Source organism: Nipponia nippon, unplaced genomic scaffold, assembly GCF_047370975.1.
Source record: "Nipponia nippon isolate SJK-2023a ecotype South Korea unplaced genomic scaffold, ASM4737097v1 scaffold_6, whole genome shotgun sequence".
Lineage (NCBI taxonomy): Eukaryota > Metazoa > Chordata > Aves > Pelecaniformes > Threskiornithidae > Nipponia > Nipponia nippon.
Genome location: NW_028262380.1, coordinates 2,576,980 through 2,600,154, shown reverse-complemented (window position 1 = coordinate 2,600,154; position 23,175 = coordinate 2,576,980). Strand labels below are relative to the sequence as shown.

The window sequence follows — 23,175 nt, the reverse complement described above, 5'->3', positions numbered from 1 at the left end:
TGGCACCAGCTTTGAGCTAAATCTTCCCCAAATCGTTCCCAAAGCTTTGCGTGCATCGCCCCGGCGTGCGGCACAAGCAGCCCCAGGACTTGCGTGGGTCCGTGTCCCCTCCCTGGGTGGCACTGATGTCTCTCCATCTCAGCAGAGCTGATTTTTCACCTGCTGCCCCTCCTTGCTGGCAGGCAGCAGATCAGAGCTGGGTTTCCAGCCAAGCACGGTGCATCTGAGCCCCACCGCTCTGATCCAACCCCCCAAAAACATCCCCCCATTTCTTCCAGCTGCCCATACGGCACGGGACTGGTGAGCTCGGCAGATGCACCAGCCTGGACATGCGGGCACGGACAGCCCGGCATCGCAGACAGGAGCAACGGGGTCAGGAAAATGCATGTGTGCTTTATTTATGGATATGTTTGAATATTGACATGTACAGAAGAGATAAGTACAGGTTACACCCCAGTAGTATAGGCAGACATCAACCATCCTCTCCTACGTGCACGCACACACACACACGCACGCAGCCTTTAGCATCACCCTGCTGCCCATGGGGTTATTGCTCCAGCACCGGCTCCCCGCCGCGGTGTCTCCCCTCGTGCTCTTGCTTTGACGACGATGTGGTATTTGTACATACACAATATTTCACGGGCTTTCAGGACTGCCAGACCACTGGGAACAGTGCTGAGCAGCCAAAAAAATAGAGTTCGGTGGCTACAGAAAGTTTGGCTGGTTCTTTTTTTCTTTTTTTTTCCCATGACTCTTCTTTGTGCTTATGAAAGGCCCCAGGTATGGAGTAATTCCTAAAAAAATTCTCTCCCTTTCTCTCTCTTGGCTCGCTCAATCCTTTGCCTTTACAAGCAGCTGCTATGACTTTGGTGGCTGGTCAAGAGACTTAAAAATGAAGATCCGTGGTTCACTTCACAGAGTTCAACAGAGATGAAATTGCATCCAAAAAAATGACTGACTTTTCACAAGGGAAAAGCAATGGCCTGTGCACGCATGTGTCTGGGGGGGGGGGGGAATGCAATCGGGTTTCCTTCCTCCAAAAGGCCTGCTCAAAAGCCATCCTTTTTTGCAAAGTTTGATTCGTGAACAGGCTTGGAGGGAGAATTGACATTAAATATTGGCAAAAAGGGTGAAATGATCAGGAAAAAATCATGCAGGTTTGGGGATTATTATTTATTTAATTCTGTGTAATTGGACTGCCCACCCCAACTCCCTGGCTTTTTGCTGCTGGGCGAGAGGCTCACTGCTCTGTGCCTTGCTCACTCCATTTCGAAGCACCCCCAGACCGCGGGGAGCCCCCGGGGGTGCAGGGCCCGGCCTGGGACAGTGCTTAAAGGACTCTATCCAAACTCACAGCGCAGGACAAAGGCTGAGGACAGGGAGCGCATTTTCAGACCTGCAACCTCAACTCTGCAGATGCTTCTGAGGTCCCTCAATCAATGGCACGGGGAGGGGACCCCTCCGGCAGACACCCATTTACAGGAACTCACTGCGGGTTTTGCAGGGATCCTGGCACACTATTGCCATGTTTTCTGAGCTTCTCATGCAACACCTCTGTGATATGGCCCATGGCAGTTGGCTGTCACTTTCCACAGCCTCAGGGCACTTTTAGCTGTTGGTCTCCCATCCTTCCAAAACTGAGGACTTGAGAAGACACCGCAATGGGAATTGAGGGTCTCATTGGCCTGTGATGCTTAGAGAAAACCAACATCTTAAGGAGTCTTTAAAGCAAGATATAAATCCAGGGGAGATGATGTTGTCTGTCATAGAAATTGTTAAAAATCTTTTAAGATAAATCTGCCAGAAAGTGTAAACAGACCATTGGTCCTGCTGCGGGACATGGTAATGGACTAGGTAACCTCTGGAGCTCTCCTCCATCCCCTGCAGTCTATGAGTAGGATTCGCCACATTTGTTTTTCACAGCATACCAGTCCTAAGCGAAAGCTGAAGTGGGGTTGCCAGTCATCCTGACCACCTAGAAAAAGTCTAACTAACTCTGCCTGCTGTCAACCAGAGAAGGAAACGGCAACGTGGCATTTCAACATCGCCACCAGTGAGTTCTAAGAGACACAGGAGTGGAGCCATGAGAGACTGCAGGAGTGGGTACTCCTGGAAAGCAGCTGACGCTTGCATCCCCATCCTGCGCAGAGACTCAGCCAGTGCAAGATTAAAGGCTGGTGGAGACAGGCTTGCCAGGGCCAGATGTGTAGAAGAGCAGGGCATGACTACAGGACTTGCAAGGAAAGTGGCAGAAGAAGGCAATTCACAGCATGACCTCACGATGTTGAGGTAGTTCCTTGCCTTTGAAGGGCTGAGCATCGGGGTTTAATCCCTTCCCCACCTGTGGCTCAGAGGACCCAAGCTTTGCAGAGTTGCAGCTAGTCGTTGTGTCACTTGGTGCACAGATGGCTCCACGGTCTCTCAGAGGACACCAACGTCCTGGATAAAGGGGAGATGTTCACAGCAACTCAGTGTGTGGCTATGGCACTTTGAAGGGAGGTAAGGGATTCCCTGCCTGTAGCGCTGCCTCCCTGCCTGCTTCTCTGATCTGGATGAGCCTCTTTTAGTAAAGATCTCACCCGCAAGTTTCAGTTCAGGGTGTGACCTGGCACCCTGCACACAGGGCTTGGATCTCGGCATGTTCCTTTGCACAGCCCTGGATGGGGACAACCAGGTGCTACAGCCCCGAGGACCTCAAGGAGCAGAACTTTGGAGAGGATGCAGCCAGGAGGATTTCTGTGCGTGTCTTACACACCCACAGGTTTTCAATAGAAAACAGGAGTGGTTCCATATTGGACCAAAACTCAAGAAAGTTGCTGCAGTTTCTCAGCAAAGTCTGAAGCAATGAACAATGGAAGGTTTTCTGCAGGGAACGGGAATAAAAAGCGCTGGACTTTGCTGCGTCAGCTGCTGCTAAGCCTTTCTATGGAGCCAAAGGCTAAGGAACTAACGGTGTTCCTTGGAGGAGGACAAACCAAGGAATAAATGGGCTGCTGCAAAGCCCAGGCCTCAGGGAAAATCTGGAGCTATTCCTGTGCCTCCTGCGGCGGTCAACCTGGGTAAGCATTTATCCTGGGAAACCTTCTCACCCTTCCTTACCATCTTCTTTCTTGGCTTGATCTAGCGAGGCGTTCAGCCCCCCAAGAAGGCACTGTGAGTCCTCAGCTTGCCTCCTCGAGGGAAGATCCCCAATTGCTCCTCACCCTCCAGCTGGGCTCTGGTTGCAGCTCAGCAGAATGGGTCACTTCACCAGCCTTTGCTTAAACGACCTCTCAGCTGAGTAAACAGGACTTGGCAGGAGGCAATGTCCTTCACGTGCTAACCTGGACACAAACGATTGCCTCTGCCAGCTCTTCAAGGAGGGGAACCATAGCAATCCACTCCCTACCCATGACATGATTCATGACTTGGCCTTTCCACAAATTGGCTGGATATTTATGTCCCCAGGGTGGTATCTAGCAAGCTTTTTCTATCCTATCTCTTCCTAGGAAAAATAATGAAATCCCCTGACCGAAGACCCTCTGCCTCTCTGCGAGACTGGTGGATGCGCAGGTAGGACGTGAGAATGGGTTGCATTGGGTTCACATCAAGTCCTGCCCACAGGCTCACACATTCACCTCTCATGGAGAAAGGGTAGCTTGGAGTGGGACAACACTGGCCTCTGGTTATTTGGATGTGACCAAAAAATACCTACCCCAAACACTTTACAGGACCAGTAAATGGAGACTCTAGGGTTGGGACATGAAGAAAGCCAGCTGTAAACAAAATGCAACACACGTGTTTCTTCCTGAACACCATCAATACATGACACACGTTTCTCGAAAAAGGAGGGCCTGAGGGGTAGGTGACAGCTTGGAGATGCATGCTGGTTGCACGCTGGCCATGATTTCAATATCGGGTGGATAATCCCCACCAGCCAGTTCGTAGCATGGTTACTTGGTCCACCCCAGAGGTGCTTCAGGATCCTCTCCAGTGAACAAAACCAACCACCTTCTCACCAGTCCTCTGGTTTCTTCAGTCTGAACCAGCTGGGCTGCCTTTAGGTCCTGAGCAACCCTGGAGACAGTCTGAACTCCACATCGCTTGACGTGTCCTGTCAAGAGCCCCTCCAGAGTGAGTCAGGGCTTCAGGAAACCTCCTGACAACTCATCCATCAAAAGTCTTTCCCCTTTTGGCTAGGGCAGGCAAAAGCATTTCCTTTGCAGCTCTCATTTCTTGGCTCAACTCTATCCTTTACCTTTTCCAAGGGAATTGTCCATGGCTCTGACCCCATCCGCAGAGAGCTGGAGAGACAACAACCAAGCTGTGGGGTGGGAAGGTGGCCAGGACCAAGAATGAGCTGGTTGTCGATGATGCTGATTGTATAAAATCAAATAAATTGGCAGACGGATGAGAAGGAGGAAGGGAAGCCCACACGCTCACCTCTCCTTCCCATCCCCTCCCTCCTCTTCCCCCTCCCCCCAAAAAAGTTACTGGTCTGGTTGTTTTGTAAAGAAACCAACACAAAGAGAGTCTCTGCCTGGCGTGTGCCCGCCTTGCTTCACATCACGAAGAGGCTCAGCACAGCAAGAGCAGGGAGAAGCCACATCTGCAGCGGAGAGGCTGCCCAGCAGGAGGGAGCCGCTGGGCTGGAGGTCCCTGATGACAGACGAGTGGAGCCCCGCAGGAGCCTCTCCTCTCCGGCCACCTACAAGAGAAAGGAGGCACATGGAGTGAGTGGAGTGGTTCTTCCCCACCTTGGTCCCTCTGAGGATTTAGGGCTTGGGGACTGCGTAGTCTTCCTACATGTCTGCATGAGCAGAGGGAGCCAGGGCTAGTCTCAGCACCCCAGCTCTAGTCTGGAGGTCAGCTCAGCTCTGTTGGAGATGGTGGCGAAGGTGGTGGTAGCTCCGTGGCATACAGCAGGGTCACCTCCTGGGCACAGCATTGGGTGTGCAGCCCACAGGTTTGGGCACTGGTTGGAGGTGTCTTTGTGTGAGGTGGGTGCCTGGATGCCCGCTCTGGTCAATGGAGAGCCATGCAGCTTATGGAGCCACTGCTGGCCAGCAGCATGACCTGGTGGCCTCTTCAGGTGGAGATGTCCCCTGGGTGTGGAATACATCTCCATGGGGCTGGTAGACATTTCACTAAGCAGCAGCTGGGAGCCAGGTGGCTTACTCCAAAACACAGTGCATGTGTTTACGTGACTGACTCCCACCCCGGGTGCCTACCCCCCCGCAGACAAACCGCACCCTTCTCCTTTCACAGTGCATTGACATCCGTGGCCGAAAATTTGCTTTACTAGAGACCTCTATTTGCATTAGTTGATAACTGACATAATTCAGAGCCAAGGCTCTGCACTGCTATGAAGATGGGAAGCAGGCGGACTAATCAGTCCATCGTAGCTTTCCTGCTCAGGTCCAGGGGCACCAACTTCGTTAAACATTGAACAGGGTCTGGATTCGAAGTTGAGTCCAAAGTCAAGACCCAACTCTCCGGTTTCTCTTGCAGTGTCAGCAGGGACGGTGCTCCAGGAGCACTCACACCTCAGCAGAGGGATGTGCTGCTGTCACGTGGAGGTTGGCGATGTGGTGGGGCCATCCCTTACTGCAGTTGCTTTCTCCAGCTTCCCACTTGCTGGTGGCAGCAGCAGTTGTCTATCTGGGATGAAGGGTCAGTGATGAGGGAGGTTCATAGCTTCATCACTTCCACGATAAAGTTGTCAGTGCAAGGTATGGATCTCAGGCCACTGCTTGGATTGCACTGAGGCCTGAGGAGCACCAGCTGGAAGCAAATCCTCAAAATCTCCCGGGTGCAAAGTTTATGGCCTGATGAAAGTATGCCTGTGCTGCGCATGGCCACCCATGCCCCGAAAAGCAGTGAGGGAAGCTGAGGCCACATTTCTGCACCTCCCAACCTGCTGCTGTGTGAAAACAGAGTGGAGGGAGGTGAATCAGGTGTTTTCCCAGGAAAAGAAAGGGAAGAAGGGAAGAGGCTTAAAAAAAATGTGTGTGGAAGCTCTCTGAAGGTATCGGCTAGCCCAGTGCAAAGCCCACTCTCAGTCCTTGGAGTCTAGTTAACTGACAGCTTCTGTTACCTGAATGTTCAGCAAATCAGGGTCACTGTTAATTATTCAACAGTAAAATAATTCATTCTGAAAACTACTCTGGTGGGTGGCAAATCAAGGTCATTGCTTTTTATTTAAAAATAAAATATTTAATGCCTACTACTGCCATCATCAGTAAATTAATCTGTTATTTATTTCAAAATAATTTCAATTTAATATTATTTTGATACTAACACCTTGCTGATGAATAGAACCTTTCATCTGAAATTTCCCAATGCTTAGCAAACCTCAGTCAGTTAAGCCTCAATGTTATGACCTCCAGGATCTCCATCTAACAAGGGAGGAACCTGTGTCCCAGCCAGCTGAAATGCTTGTCTGAAGCCATGCAGCTGCCCTGCAGGAGGGTGAGGAGCCAAACCAGTGGTCCTGGCTCCCCTTCTACACTCCTGAAAAGCTCATGGATTTCCCAGTACCTCTAAAAAAACCCATATCTGTCTGTAGCACCCATGAAAGAAAAGAGGTGACCAACAAGCAGGAGGGCAGAGTCAGGAATAGAAGCATGTAGCCCTGTGCTTGATGTTGGGGAAAAATATGTCAGGGCATGAAGAAGAGGGTGAATCAGGGACTCCAGGAGGTGGAGGGGAGGTTGGATGTCTTCACGTAGCTGAAATGACACAGATGGAAAAGGGAGCTGAGGTGAGGAGGGCTGGAGGGCACGGAGGATGTAGAGACACGGCCAACCATCTCTTGACGCCACATCAGCCCTTTCCTACCTTAGTGGGCTGGAGGTGCTCGAAGATGTTCTCTCTGAGGGTCGCCACGGCTCTGTTGGCATTTCGCTCCTGCTTGTACATCTGTGTGGTGGGGGGGATGGATGGGGCCACAGCCGCATTCAGGTAGGTCCCATTGCCAAAGGCCAGAATGGCATTTTCTTTGTGTGGGAAAGAGATGAAGAAAAGTGTTGTCAGGGCAACATTTCCAAGGGAAAGCACATGCATCCCTTCTCCAGCCTCCTTTGACTGCATCACCCTAGGTGCCCGAGGGTCTTCGGAGCTCCTTTGATGAAAGCACAGGGAGCTGGACACCTATAGACTCTTGAGGACCAGGGCATCTTCATACCCTAATTCACAAGAAGCCTCACCAGCTCACGGGCAATGCTGCCGGTGCAGCAATGTGCCAGGTGATACTTACGGAGGCAGATATTGTCGGTGAAGAGATGCAGAAAGCTCTCACACTCTTCCTGCCGGTTGCCGCTGGCATTGCACGTGCACCAGGGAGCTATGCTGGAAGTTGAGTTGTCAATGTAGTTGGGTGTGATGGGGCTGCCTGCCGGGAAGGATGGAGACATGTTACCACAAGGCTGGTACTTTAGAAAGGGATGATGATTTCCCTCCTTGCTGCTCCCTTGGGTTGCTCTGCTTACAGCCTCAGCCGAGCCCCTCCATGATGGCAGCACGAGAAAACCCTTCAAGTGCTGATGTCACAGGTCTGTTGTGCTGCCAGGGAGGAGAAGCAGGGCAGCCGCAACCCTTTTGTTCACCCCACCACCAACAAAGCCTTCAGTCAATTAAAACGTGCCATCAGTCCAAGGAATGGGCAGCTCCTGGGAACCCAGGTTCTCTAATAACATTCAAAAACTGTATGTGAATGTGTGTAAAGGTTTCCATGCTGTCATTGAAAACGCCAAAGTCAATCTCCAGAATGGTCAGAGACAACAAAGGAAGGATTAAATCGGAATGAAATCTTGACCTAAAAAGCTGTCAATCTATCCCATCCGTCAGGATGGACCAAGTCCAATGGCCGTTGGCGCTTCTCTTTGGACTCTGGCTGTGCTTGTGCTAACTGCTGCCAGCTGGGACTCTGCAGCATCTGAAAACCCAGTCTGACATCCTCTGAAGTCAGCAAGATGGCAGTGGATGGTGATTTCCAGTGGCATCACTTGTGATGGCATCAGGGAACCCCTGACAGAGCAGATGCCCTGGGACAGCCCATGTATTTCCACCTGAGAGAGAAGCTGGGATCTTGCAGCAGCCCAGGGCGCATGGTTTTTCTCCCTCCGCTGCAGCTGTCCTAAAGTTACCTCATGCTCATGGCTTAGGCTCCTTCTCTAGTCACCAGAGAGAGAGCCCAGCATCTCCCTGAATCCCAGTCTCAGCTCTCCACCTTACAGTCCTCATAGCTTTTAGCTGCCCAGAGCAAGAGGAGATGTTTCCCACCTAGGGGAGATATTTCCCACCCAGAGGAGATACTTCCCACCCAGGGAGTGGGAGAGAGAGCAGCCAAAGGACGCAGTCTCTTACCGATGATGCCTGTATACGCCAGCAGACAGGCAGCATAGCTGTCCCTCCGGCAGCCGCTCGCAGCCTGCAGGGACGGCTGGCAGTTAAACTGGAACTCTGCATAGCGTGACCTGATGGAGCAAGAGCACAAAATGGGACATATTAGCACAGCTATTCGGGGCAAAAAGGGACATAACAGCACACTGGTGTTATTTACAGAAGGGAACGCATTTGCAAAATCCTTTGCTGCTGTAGGCGTTGCTAAACCAGTTTGAATGAATGTCGTTTTATGCTCTCCTGCCCACCCCCAACAAACCCTGAAGTAGGTTTTATCCCCTTGAGATGAGACATGAATAGATGCTGTAGTTAATGTTTTACAGGCTTCCTCTGGGACTGCAAGAAAGGTCCAGTCTTGGAAGAAATGTTTGTTTTCTGGTGTGTGAAGCTGGTTTTTGAGGGAAGAGCTGTTGCAGACAGTGAGGAATTCATTCTGCATTGCCGTTACCTGGTTCTTGGGTAATAACTTCCCCTAGAGACCTAAGCCTTCATTTTTAGGCTGATTTGCTGAAAGAGAGAATCACCCTGGTCCAGTTTCTCTCTCTTCAAAGACTGTGATCTAAATGTGGCTGAGGTCAGCCTCAGATTAAGGGAAATGCCCAGAGACTCAGATATGAAATGCTCTACCCGTCATCAGGGCTGCTGCCACATCCTCTGCTGCGGGCACCCATTCTCAGGAGAAGGTTGGACTCTGGAGCCTGTGGAGCAAGAGGTGTGTGACATACAGCTCTGACCACAAGCCACCGTACCTCAGTTTTCACATTGTCTTGGTCAAAACACCAAACCAAACCACTCAGCACGAAGCAGCTTTGAGTCACACGCTGGGCTTGTTGGTCTGAGCCATCAGGGAAGTAGGTGCGTCATTCAGACAGATTGCCAGATTGCTCTTTCTGTGTGGCTCCCCTGCTAGCTTGGTTGGATAAACTCTGTAAATCATGCTGCCAACCAGATATGGGCCACCTGATTCTTTAGGGATGAGTCAGTTGTTGGCACACAGGCATCTAGTGGTGTTTGGACATTGTAGGATAGCTAAGACATCCCCATGGGGCTTTCAGGTAGGACATAGGACCTACCGGAGATGCAGATCCATCTAAACAGGCATCCCATGGCCAGGTAAGAAGGCATCTCACATGGCTTTTGAGCTGCTTAGGGAACTCAAGCAAGCATTAGCACTGCCAACACTTGAAGGCAGGGCCCTGTAGATGACAACCTGCGGTGTCTGAACTGTGGACTGGGTACCTCAAATGTTTGCTCTGCCTGGGCAATCTCAGAAAAACTGAGCATGTTGCTCCTCCCAGACAGCCTCTCTCTTCCAGACATTTTGTCGGTGCTCCTGGTCGGTGTCAGCACTCCAACTCACCTTCCTGCCCACTTCTCTTCTCCTCCCCAGTCTTCTCCTTTCTTTCTCTTCTTTGTTCCCACCTTTGCCCTGTACCAACCCCTTGCTCCTGTGCCATGGCCAAGCAAACTTGCCCAAATTTTTGCTGCATTATTTAGGGAAGGGAGGAGCTGGTTGCAGGTTTTGTATTATTCATGTTGGTAGAGCCCACCCCTCCAAGCTGGGAAATTCAAGGGGTTACATCTGTGAAGAAGCTGCAGGAGGACTAAGCAGTGCAGGCAAGGTTAGCCCTGGAGTATTTCACTCTATTTCTTTAAAAATTATTTGTTCCTGGCTCTCCTTGTGGTTTCTGCACAGCTAGCTTTGACCAGGTCACACGTCAACACCTTGATCCCGCTCTGTCTCTTGAGGATGTTTTATATTATATATTCAGAGACCAAGGAACCAGATAATTAACAGCTGTGCTGCTTGCAGGAAACGGTTTCCAGCCTCCTGGGAAGCAACACTCTCCCCTTTGAACCTCTTCTTCCCCGCTGGGCCCTCTTGTCTTGTTAGGGCGAGGGCAGTACCCGTCCGTTTCAGATTCCCTGGGTAGCCAGGGGAAATCTGAGCAAGAGCTGGTGTGGCTCAGGGGCTTTTGCATCCTTCAGATGTATAGCTCTGTTCTCCTTCATCCACGTTTCTGGGGTGCAGAGGGGTGAGGGTATTAGTACCAGCCCACCCTTCCAAGAGGATGCTGCTGCTCTCACCTCCCTTTGTGAAAAGATATAATTTTTTTATTGTAATTTAAAGATGACGTGCTGGTAGGGGGTGGTTGCTGGAAGTTCAGCTCAGGAAGTCCCAAAGCCCACAATAATTAGAGACTGGGATAATACTGGGAGATGTGTCCTACACTTGCTCTTGTGCTCTTCTCCAGGAGTCTGTTCCTGGCCACAGGACATGGGGCTGGGACCATCACGTTTAGTGCAGTACGGCTGCTGTTACGGTCTTACGTCTCTCACTGACAGATGGGCTCCACTCCCGAGAGCTGTATGTGGATTAACCTTCTGGAATATCAAAGACTTTTTGAGAAATAGAGGGGTGAAAATAGTACAGCTGAGACAAAAACACTTAAGGGGTATGCCTGTGAGCATGCACACTGGGATGGGTCTGTGCATGTGTGCACGCATGGGGCTTAAATGGAAACAAAGGAGCAAACCACTCTGGCCACACACTACATGGTGCATGTGGAGTGAGAACTGTGATGCTGAGACTCCTATTGCAATCACTAGCACATCCAGCCTTGCAGCAGAAGGGTATATTTTTTATATATATGATTAATTTTTCTAATTAAAAAAAAGAAAGCCATGGTTTTAAGGTATCTACAAGTGCCTGTGACTGTTAGAATAGCTTGGGTGCTCCTGTAGGATGCTCTGGGCTAGGGGGGATAGACAGTGAGGAGACAGATTGGTAAAAGTGGCTGCAAGCACCCCACACCACATCCCTGCTTAGCTTGCACCTTCCTGGAACTATTTCCATAGCAGGTCTTACTTTAGGACCAAAGCCAAAAACCACAGAAAATGTTAAAAAAGTTCCAGCACGAACTTCTCAAATCTTCTTCTGTCTGTTAATGCCTTCTATATAGAGTATGAGACAAGGACATGGGCCATGGGAAGGAACCACTCAGCAATGGCCTATGTCGGTGGGTTGTGGTGGGATGGGTGCCTCCAGACAGGATCCTTCAGGTGGGTGCATTGGTTCTGGTCACCGGGCTGTCACCAGTGGATGAAGCCCAGGCTTGTCCAAGGGACAGCTCTCCATGTTGGCCACCCCGGCGTGCAAACGTTACCTGCAGACATAGTTTTCCCGACAGGAGTCCAGAGGTGCCAGGCAGTTGGGCTTCTCCTTGGACTCATAGGAGCAGGCAGGAACGATGGTCTGCCGCCGGCGTTCGGCACAGGCTGTGTCGTCGCAGGGGCAGAAGAGCAGCTCGTGGGTGTACTCGGGCGGCACGCGGTCGAAGAACTTGCGCAGAGCCTTGTGGCACTTGGAGCGGTTGCAGGTGTCAGCCCGGGCCAGGCGCCGGATGCAGAAGGAGACGTACTCCGTCCGCAGACGCTGGCACATCTCATCCACGTTGCAGGCTTTGGCGGCATCCAGACACCGGTTCACCTGGGTCACCTCGTTCTCAGACCCTGTGGGGTGGTGGGAGATGGTGATGGGCTTTTGTGCTGACCTGCCCACCAACAGCACCAACCTATGCCGAGATCTTCATCCCCATCCTGCTCCCATCCATGGCCACCCCGGTGAGACCACCACCCACTCTGGGAAAGCAGAGACCAGGGTGAAGTCTACATTTGCTCTCTGTGTCCTGGCAGAACCAAATCCCCTTTCTCTACTCACCTTTTCCAAGAGGTGTCACGGCCACGCAACAAACCTCACACCCCAGAGCCGGCTCCACCAAGCTCTTAAATTTAATAAAATGAAGCTTTGCTCTACCCTGGGCATCTCATAACACTTTACCAATGTGAATTAACCAACTTGAGGCCTGGGAAGACAGCAGTCACTAGAAAGTGCATCTACTTATGGCCATGACTGCACACACCAGTGTGATGAGATCTCTTCTAATGGACTTTCTTTTTCCAAAAGGTTGCTCAAGATCAAACACTGAGTCAATGGCAAAGCTGGGTCTCCAGATACACGGGTGGTCTGCACTAACCCTTGCACCCCAGACTCTCTAACCTGTGCAACGAGTTTCCTCAGGCCTCCGGAGGGTCAAGTCTGGCTTTGGCAGCAGCTGTGCTTTGTTCATCCCAAGACCTGCCCAGCTAAGTGAGAGCTGTCTGGGTCTCAAAGCGCTACAACAGTGCTCTGGCTTCCCCCATCCAGACCAGTCCTGACCAGTATGCCCACATCCTAAGCAGCGACAGTGCCTTCATGCAATGGGGATCAGAGCTACCATCCAACATGATGCCCCTGGGACCTTGATGCTGCCTGCATGTGAGCGCATGCGGGTCTCTCCCTGCACACATCACAAGGTCACCCCTTCGCCGGCTTCAGAGAAATCGCTCTGCATTTCCACCCTCTTAAACAAGAGAGGAAAGAAAGTCCCAGATTAGCCGTCTGGGTGGGAGAGCAAGGGTGTGCTGTGGGGCTGCAGGGGAGGTGGAGGAAAACTTGCAGCAAGGGGGAACAATCAGGAAAATAAAGCAAAAACTGTGGTGATGGATGAGAAACACACTGTCTTTGGTAGGCAAATAGGGGTCTCACGAGTTTATGTGCCAGTGACCTCCTCTGCAAATGTGGGGAATAGCTAAGAGGGAAAGGCATTTGTATAAGACTGGTTTTAGGGGTCCTTCAAAGAAGGATGAGGCTCTGTTTTATAGACGGGGGAAATGCAACAGAGTCCCTGGTAGGAGTCAGTCGAGACATTAGGCTCTGTCTGATCGGACAGATAAGATGGGGGTCCTCCAAGCATGGGAGAGAAAATGAATTTGAAGCCGTTTTTCACCTGTCTGAATTAAGCTCATGACCTGAAGCACAGTAGAAGGACTTTCTCCCCAGCAGAGAAGGATTTTTTCACAGAGGAAAAATCCCCAGAATGATAAATTTCCAATGCAGAGTCAAGCCCTATCTTTGGCTGCGAGTTAAAACCAGCCAGTCACTGCTGACAAGTGTTAAAACATTGACAGTCTCTCTGAGCACTTCAAAACTGGCTGCCTTCCTTCATTTTCACTGATGTTATCAGATGCTCCTTCTCCGAGCATTTATTTTTCCCTTCCTGTTGTCCCCTCTGCTTACGGTGAGTTGGAAGTCAAATTCCAAGTTTTCCAGTTATTTTATGATGGGTGGAACTTTTGCTTGGTGTGTTCCCACCACAGCATTGGTTTACGCTGGGGAGCTGTCAGCAAACGTGTAGAGAACAGTTACTTGGAAGGGTTTCATTACCCATTCAGCTAATGAATCACAGGGAACACGCTAGCTTTTCTCCCACGCAACAACAGAGGATGTGCTTTTTTAAATCATCACTACAATTAGAGTGGAGGGTTATAATTCCATTTGTACAGTTTTAATAGTGGCCATATATTGTTTATGTAAAATTGGGTTAAAAATATCTGTTGCTCTGACTTGGCATACAGTCATGGGCATGTCTTATGTTTCAATAAGTTTTTGGGAATTTTTTTTGGTAGATTTGAGAGGGTCCTTTGGCAATGCTGACCATATGATCCTGGGCACTGGACAGGCGTGGGGCGGCAGGTCATAAGTTACGTTATAGACAGTGTTGATGAGTATAAATAGGGGAAAAAAGGCTAAACCAGGAAACTTCACATCCCTAGGTGGATGCTGAGTCCTTTGGTACATCTCCCTGCTGCTCTGGACCCATTCGCTTTGCTGCCCAACTGGTTTCAGTCTGCTTTAAAAACCTGACAATGTGTTAACCATGCATAAAATCCCCATCCCTAGATTTCGCCATGCTCTAAAGAGCCCTGTAGGACTTTGAGCGAAAGGGGAAAAACTCTAGTAAAGAAGGCCATGACCCAGCAAACAGCTTTGTGATGCTTCACTTTCCGTGCTCAAATCGGTCAAGTGGAGTCAATAAGAAGATGTGAGGTCAGGGAGCACCCCCCTTCCCCTCACTGCTCAGATCGTCAAGGGCTGATGGGTTAATTTGCTCCTGGACATTTTCACCTAAGTGCCTTGCTGTCGCGGGGACCACAGACGTCCGTTGGCCGCAGGGACCTGCTGCTCCTTACTCGCTTGGGTGCACTCCAGCTGTGGATGCCACCCCAGAGGCTGGCACACATTTGGGAAGAGCTGCAACAGGACTGCTGTTTTGGCACAGAGACACACGAGGAGTACATTACCTGCTCCCAGACGGGTAGTTTGGTAACAAAAAATCAGTCAGTAAAGCTTCCCCATGGCTGTGGTGTGTAAGCAGAGTCGAACACTGGTTGTGGTGGCAGCTGTGATGTTGGTGATGGATGGCTTAATAGCTACTGCACTGACCTTTTGACTGCTGAGCCGGGAGTTCATGCCCTCGAGGGGGTTAAAAGGTGTCGGGCAGCTCTGCTCAGGTAATTAAGGGGATTACATGATGCAGAGCAGAACACGTGTCTGAGTCCTGAGGTTGCCCTGGGGGCATGGGGTTAAAGGCTGTGGCTGGGATCAACCGGTAGGTCGGCTTATTGACCTTTTTGTCTGCAGAGTTTGACCCTGTGACTGATGTGGAAACACCTTCTCATACCTAACGATACCCAAGCAGCCCCTGCTCGGCAGGGTGTCTGCATGGCACAGGTCATCCACCTGCTATGGAGAGTCATCCCACTCATGATGGCTCATTGGAAGAGGTCTCGCTACCACGTCCCTCAGTCCCAGCCCTTCACAGTATGGACATGAAAAAAACAAAGGATGAAAATCACAAGTGTTTCTTCCTACGACATGTACCAGTTTAGCACAGGATTCATAAGCAGCTCCTTGGAAAAATGATTGCTAGACCTGAACTATGCAATGCTTTGTGAAGAGACCACAAGAGAGCACAAAGGACTGCTTTGTCTGTAGCGCTTAATCCCACAGCCTCTTCCCCCCAGTCTGAACCAGTAAGTGTAAGAGCATCTTCCCACCCACCTACCTGCGGTGATGGATGCCAGCCGGACATAATCAAAGCCCCTGATGAACGGCTCGTAAGGGGAACTCTCCAGTACATTCATGCCTGGGGTGAAAAGAGAAGTTCGTGAGAAGGCAACTGAGGCTCATGAGGGATGTCTGAGATGTACAAGGTTCAACAGCTGCAGCACAGGTTTGTTTGGTGCATCCAAGGGGGCGTGTGCTCTAAAGGCCGTAAGTAAATGGATACTCAGAGTCACAGGAACTGATGTGTGGCCATATCCTTAGGGAAGGGAATAGGATGGAACTGGCTTTTAAAAATATATCACAGCTTTGGAGTAGAACAGCCTCTCAGGGAACTGTTGAGTTGCAACCCTCTATAGCTCAAGTCTTGGGCCCCTTTACAGGGGATTGCCGCTGAGGACACCAGACTGTAGCACAGGCTTTTGCTCAAGGGCAGAGTTCAAACCACCAGCTCCCTACATACATGGGGTTTCCATCCCCATTCTTGCTATTTCCTATATGCCCCTCCCTGGGTCAATGGTCCTCACCTGTTTCTGGGACACAGCCAGGTCTGCGCACAGGGTTGTGTGTGTGGCAATACATGCCTTCATATTTATTAACACGTCTCCCTTTCTCCTTGCCAACAGCCCTTTCTTACTTGGCATGGAGCTAATGACCCAAAGCGCCCACAGAAACTTTCCCTCTTCATTTTTAAGTTGCAGGGAAGCTAATTTTATTCAATCGGTGCTTCCCTTTCATCCGCTCAATGGTCTGTAATGCCCCGTCATCCTGATGGATACCACAGAATATTATTGAAGCAAACAGCTCAGTAGCATTTTTTTTTTTATTAGACATTTAGATGGATATGGACAGCAGCAGCAGGTGTACTGGCTGGGATAAAAGGACTATCAGACCACATGCTCCGGGCATATGCTGATCACCAGCTGCGGTCAGGAAGAAATGGCTCCCAGGGTACACAGCCCTGTGCAATTACCACAGGTGCATTACAAGGCAGCTTTACACCTTCATTGAAATATCTTGCATCGTTACTGACTGGAGAGGGGCCCATTTGTATGTTCCAGCATAGCAGTTTTATGTCCTGATGATATAGCACCTTATCAGAGAATTGTTATCGGGTTGTCATCATGTTATTGTGTCTCCAAATGGGAAGGTGGCTAAACACAGGCACGCTCAAGAGAAGCTGAGTAAATAGTATGCTTTGTAAATTCCCTGAGCACACACTTCCACAATTGATTTTATAAGAGGGCTTCTAGGAAGCTTTTTACAGCCTCCTGGGTACGTATGACTGAGAGACAAAGCCATACATGGAGCGTGTGGATTGGCTTCCTTTCTCAGTCAATTAAACCTGTGTAAGGACTCTGAAACATGTGACTATTATGAAATATATTTCCCCAGGGAAATTAAGGCAAGGAAATCAAAGGAGTGTGAATCTGCATAGCAAGTGAACTCGGTGCTTGAAAAAATGCGGAGCTCAGGACACGACAGCAGAGGAGAGGTAGGGCAGAGTCTTGGCAGTGTCTGATAACAGCTCTCACAGTCATCCCCAGCCTGGCCACCCAGCACCCATCTCCCACTTTGCATCTGGAGACCCATTCCTGGCCCCTGCCTGCTCCCAGTGCTCCCTGCCATCCTCTCCCTGCTCTTCCAGCAGTGGTCCTGGAGCTGGAAGTCCTCCTGACACCACTGTCCTGCACAGCCACGTCACAGATGAACTGTGTCCAAGGCTTCAGGCCATGAAGGTCAGCAGGGAAGGGGTTGCAACGCAGCCTGTTAAGATGAATGGAGAGGCTGGATTGCCACCTCTTCCCCAGGCTTCACTTCAATGCAAACAAGTTCACCTGGCAAGTAATTATGGGAAAGATTGGATCCTGAAGGGTGCTGAGGTCTCTTATTTCCCCAGTCAGTTCATATCACCACGCTCTACACCCTGCAAGGTGTGGTACCCAAAAGCTTTCCGGGAACTTGATTAAGCAGTTCCTTTTCTGGCAAGCCTGTGCATTATAGTCTCCATCCTCTTTGTTTTGCTTGGCCTTTTGGCCTGTGTTATCACCCCTGCACCTTTCCTTTCAGTTTTCAGCCAGCAGTGTTTTATTAATCTATTTCACAGCCCATGGCTGGAAGGTTCTGTTTTATTCCCCATTTTAATTTTCATGGTGCATAAAATACTCACCAGCCTGACAAGGAAGAGTTATGGCCACTGAGGTGCACTTTTATGATGACTTCTAAAAAAAACCTTCAAAATCCAACACTTGGAACACTTGGGAACACTTTAAATTCCAACTTGATGTCACCAGCCCCAAATCTTCACTAACCCGAAGACACTGGTGCATTTGAGAGCCTCCAAGAGAATGATTTTTTTTTAAGTTCATGCTGTTTTTTTCCTCAATGCCCATGCTTTGTATAGTGTTTCTGTAAAATCCGCCGCTTTCATGGTCTTGGTTAGCATACTTAGATGCAAAACATACCATGCATTTCCCCAGCAAAAGATCTCAGGGTATATTGGGAACATCATATAAAAGAGGCCAGGCTAAAAGGAAGGAAGGAGGTGTCTCAGGTTTTCAGGCTTGCTTTCCCCAAAAAGTCATTACTGTGGGGGTCAGCAGGTCTTGAGAGGGAATGGGATACTACAGGAGTGACCTTTTTTACAGCTACTTTGGTGCTGGGGAGCTCTGTAGAAAGCCCCAGCAGTAATTCCTTTTTAAGAAGATCATCAGAAATGAGCACCCTGCTCGACTGACCTTCCATCAACGTGTGGTGGATGCTCCAGTAGACACTCAAGCAGTGCTTCTCCTTTTTCATGCCTCGCTTGCACTTGCAGCCGTACAGCTGGCTGGAGAGCAGGGCCGTCACAGTGCTCCGGCACTGGTTCTTGGCGTCGGGGCCCAGCTTGTTGGCTCCATTGCCTGCGATGCATTGCCGGAGGGTTCTGAATTTGGCGCTGCAGATGGGGTCGTTGGTGCAGGACTCGCCTGCTTGAAGACAGTCCCTGCTTGAGCTGACAGCTTCCGCCATACCTTCTGCAAGAAAACCAGAGAAGAGGTGTGAGGGTGATGGAGCAACCCCAGGTGGGAAATGAATTATATCTCCCGTGAGCTGGACCAGGCTGGGATGTCCAAATTCACATGCAGAGATGGAAATCCCTCACATCACCGTCCATTCTGCAAACAATGATCCTGCTTCTGAAGTCTTTAAGTGGGCAGATCCCTCTCCAACAGGTCAACTGGAGGGTTTAAATGCCCAGACTTGCCACTCCTACTCATGGATTGCCCCCATGATGGGGCTGAAACACATTGGCTGCTCGAGTGTGCTGCAGCACTGCTCAGCAGTGTCACAGGGGAACAGGATTGGGTGAAAGGAAGTTGGAGGGACGTTAAGGAGACAAGACACAAGCTGAGATTCAACACCTCAACCCAGCCCTCTCTCCCATATTGCTGGGCCACCAGCAGCAGTGAGATGCATGTGGCCTCCAGATGATAAGCCAGAAGGAGAGGTCACCTCTCTCCTGGAGACCAGGTTTTTCCTGATTTCAGAGAATGATCATGGATGGGGTCAGCCTGGAAGCAGGATTATATGTGGCAGAGACTCAACCAGCTCCTGGTGCTTGCTCTTTCCTGCTTGGAGCACAAAATGTTCTCCAAGCACTTTGCTGCCCCAGATCTCTATCTCATTTCTGCCTTCCAAAGTTAACAGCAGCCCAATGCTATGGAGACCCCAGCTTCTCCTCCTTGCACATGATTTAACTTTCCCTACACCTCCCTGAAGCTATGAACGGCTCTGTGTGGGGTGTTTTGACATGGAATCAGCCCACATGTGTCCCAGGAGTTGGCCCTTGTTCACTGTCACCACCTCCCCAGGACTCCCACCATTTTGTCTTGGCTTATCCCAGGCTTCTGTAAATTCTCCTCAGTTACTTGTAGAAATACCAAAAGTCCTCTGTTACCCATGCTGAAAGGATAGAGGAAAGCATGGCAGGAAGTCATTATTGCTACATGTATACAAATAAACTAAACATGCTCAGTGGTGCTGTGCCCCCATGGTGTGGAGCAGACCATTTCCATGCTGTTAAATGCTCCTCCTCTCTAAAGCAGGCTGGCCACATGCAGACTGACTCCTGGGGATGGGTCCTGGCCTGCGCTCACTCTAAGGCTCACGGCTGCATGGCTGCACCTTGGCAATGGCAGATCCAGAGGCTCAGCCGTGCTCAGCAGGTCATGGTGGCACCCAGGTGGAGGAGAGGAGACAGGGGTCGAGGACAAGGCAAACTGCACGCTTTCCAGTTGGTGTGATGCTCTGGAGCATGTTGACATAGGTCAGGCATGACTGCACCATGGCTTGGGGGAGTGATGAAGAGGGAAACCTGGTTTATGGAAGGGGAGAATCAGTCCCCGTGCCTATAACATAATTTTGGATCCTGCTGTACTAGAAAAACAGAAAGTCCTGTCATGACCTTAAAGGACGACTTGTCAAATGCTTCCCAAAGGAACTCCTTGTCCCCAACAGAACTTGTCTTCCCTTTGGATAGGAACCAGAAGGATAAGGATACTTTACCCTTCATGGGTGAGGGCACCTTCTGTTTTTTGAGCCCCTTCAAGGTCTGCTCCTGGTGAGACCCAACTCGGACAACATCATTAGAAAATTCTGTCTCTTGGGAAAAATGCAGGGCCCTGATTTCCACCTCTGAGGGCTTCATGAGATCTCCCCTCTCTCCAAGAGTCTGTTGATCTCTCCATAAAGTCCCTTTTTCCTCCTTCCACCTGCTACCTCTCCTGCCCTGAATTTCTGCATCTGCCTCCACCGCCCTCCCAGTTCACTGCTTGAGCCCAGTATATCCATTTCTCTTCCCTCAGCAGGCACAGGGTGTTTGCTAAGAAGGAGCTGCTTCTGTTGCTCTTGATTAGAGTAGGAAGTAGCAGCTGGAGTTCAGATATTTCAATTATGTTTATTACAAACTTTGGGTGAACCCACCAGGAGGTTTCCTCCTGAAATATCCCAATGGCATCTCAAATGCAAAACCCTTCATCAAACTCCAGACTATTTCAAAGTGCCTCATGGCCAACATCAAGCTTTCAGTTATCTCAAATCTCACAACACCTCAAATTTGAATTCTCCTACCCCTGATTTATTCATAGACCTGGTTTATTTAGCACTCAAGGCTTGTTTGGATCTGCCAAATGTGGAGAGAGAAATTATTTCCAGCATGTAGGAAACTCTGCCTTGGGCTGTCATACCTTGACGAACTCCGAACACAAGGAACCAGTTTCCTTGAAATATCACTTGGTCTGCAATTTCACTGAGATCTATAAAATGAGACGGAGCTGCTCATAGTCTCTGCTTTCAGACAACACTGAATTCCCCATGCACATATCTGAGCAGAATCCATGGGGCGGGGGGAAAGAACGTTTGACGTATTTTGCCCTGGCTTTCTCCAAAGAATCTCCTCTGGACAAGGATAAAGCATGGCAGGTTTTATTCTAGAAGAGATGACTTTGTCAGTGTCATGTCAGCTGCTAGAAAAGTAGGTTAAAATAGAAATTATGACCCTCTTTCCCCCTCTCTGCTACATGAATTGCAGAAGATACTCCCCAGGATGGTTATAAACACAGCCAGCCTGTAAAAGCTGTAAAACACTTTGGGATCCCACTTTAAATAAATCAAACAGATTGACCATTTGAGAAATTTTCTTGCAAAATTTTAAGTAAATATATCCTCAAGCTGAGACTTGCTTCATAGAACAAAGGTCAGGGGTGAATATTTACAGCCCAAGCCCAAAGCATAAAACACCCCCATTCAGACTTTACGGCAGAAGTGCTTGAAGCAACTTGAAGTGGAGCGTCACGAATGACCCGTTCCATAATCATGTCACTTAAAAACCAAATCATTCAGGGGCTTTTATTGTTAGCGATGTCTTTGCAACTGAGACAACATAACACCACGTTTTCCTTCTCACACTACCCCTGAGAGAGTAATTTTATGCAACATTAAGAGAGTGCCTCTTAGGGAAAAAAAATAATCTCTGTGACTTATAAAATAGATGGTGCTTCCTAACAGGCAGGGACAAAAGCAAGATCAAGTCTTCTCTCCCAAAGATGGAGTGGCCTTTCTGGTTTTTCCTTCAAAACCAGCACCTTGCACACTCTCCACCACGGGATTTTCCTCCGCCTCTGCCCCGACTGACTGGGGGGCTTGGGATATGCACTGGGTTGTGCATGGCTTGGGTTTTCTGTGCCTCTGCTTTTCTAATAGCAGACCTTCCAGCTCCCTCTGCTCTCTTTAAAAGGCCATTTGTCTGGATTTTTATTCCTCGCTTGCTGCTAATTTCACGCTGTTTACGGTGGGCAGATGGAGTAATGAGTTTATTTTCGCATCCTGTTTGTAGCTATGCTGCACATCTGTTTCTGCTCTTGCTTACCTCAGTGACACTTACATAAAGTTACTCCTAGTGTGCAGGAGTAAGAGAAAGCTCTTCTGCCTTGACAGATCCTTGGTTCTTCTTATATGGGTATCTCAAAGAGCATTTTGTTGAACAAGGTCTGACTCTCCTCCAAGGAGACCATTTCCTTCATCAAGGACATGCAGCTGTGTCTGGGGTAGAGAAGTGTGAAGGTGACCCCATGTGCCAGCTGGGAAACGGCAAACAAAACGCCTGGAGAGCACCAACAAGGGGCCCTGCCACTCTGCCTTTCTGATCCAACCAACACTTGGGCTTCAGGTGTTTTAGGAGGAACCACAGCATTTCTCATGGTGCTGTTCAACATGGGGCTTTGGGATATGTCCCCCTCCCCTCCAGTTTCTGTATGTATTAGGTGTGAATCCTTTTATACCCCTGATTCTCGCACACTCCTAGGGAGTGATGAACACTTATTATTTCTGTGACAAGCTGTTGACTCCAGGATGTTTGGTGTTTGCTTTTACAATATTTGCTGCTAAGAGGAGAATAACTATCCAAAATCTCCAACAAAGCAACAGGAGTGGTTTATTACCCCTTTAGGTTAGTTGGACATCTTTTACATAATTCTTCCTAAATCAAGCCTGCCAAATCTTGCACTTTGAGTACAAGTATGATGCAGAAGGCTCCGGCCTCTCACTCCCCTCATGCCCACGCTGGATCTCCTGTGCTCATGAATCCTCCATGCTGTGGGATCCCTTCTGCTCTGCCGCCTCATGTGCCTGCTGCACTTCAGAGGTCTTCTGCTGACCAGACACACCACATGCAACATGTCATGGTGCACGAGAAGCTGTCTGTCTACAAGCCTTGGTTTGCCTGCAAAGCTGGATGGGTCTCCTCACGCCAGAGTCAGTCTGCCAGCCAGCACATAGGCCATGTAAATGGCTGGGAGAGGACATTGCAAAATCTACTTGCATCCTGTGCTAAGGTGACAGACACCTGCAGAACTGGGGTCTAAACCTGAGGAGGGCACCAGACCATCTCTCTGTGTTCAGCTGGGAGAAATGGCCATCACTGGGCAATCCTAATAGGCTGGGTCAAATCAAATCTGTGGGAGAGATGTTAGTGCTTGCTAATAGGCAACTGCCTGATATCCAGAAACTTTCAACTTACCCAAAACTGTCAGAAATAAGTTATTACACACAGTTGTCCTGGAGTGAAAAATGATGGGAAAGGGAGTCTGGAAGAAATATTCCTAGTATTTCCCAAATATGCATAAACCAATAGTGATGCATGAATGGGCCCAGGTGGCTAATGCAAGTGGTCACTATGGACTATGTTTTCACATCATGACTTTACAGTCAAGTGTTCAGGACCACCTAAGGAACAAGCCCTTGTATACAGCTCAAACTTCATTTCCCATTTACTGTTGAAAGAGCTGCAGAGTGTGCAGTGGACTGCC

General features: G+C 49.6%; 1 protein-coding gene across 1 annotated transcript in view; it reads right to left on the bottom strand.

The window, feature by feature from the left end:
- Window positions 1–373: 373 nt before the first annotated feature.
- GFRA4 (GDNF family receptor alpha 4) overlaps window positions 374–23,175 on the bottom strand; it is a 77,578-nt gene continuing 54,776 nt past the window's right edge. The window contains exons 2-8 of the mRNA XM_087737797.1: window positions 18,067–18,345; window positions 15,330–15,410; window positions 11,550–11,895; window positions 8,347–8,456; window positions 7,238–7,372; window positions 6,820–6,977; window positions 374–4,687 (exon numbers count right to left, since the gene is read on the bottom strand). Coding sequence (XP_087593923.1) covers window positions 4,541–4,687; window positions 6,820–6,977; window positions 7,238–7,372; window positions 8,347–8,456; window positions 11,550–11,895; window positions 15,330–15,410; window positions 18,067–18,345 — 1,256 coding nt within the window. The 3' untranslated portion in view covers window positions 374–4,540. The remainder of the gene's footprint in view (window positions 4,688–6,819; window positions 6,978–7,237; window positions 7,373–8,346; window positions 8,457–11,549; window positions 11,896–15,329; window positions 15,411–18,066; window positions 18,346–23,175) is intronic.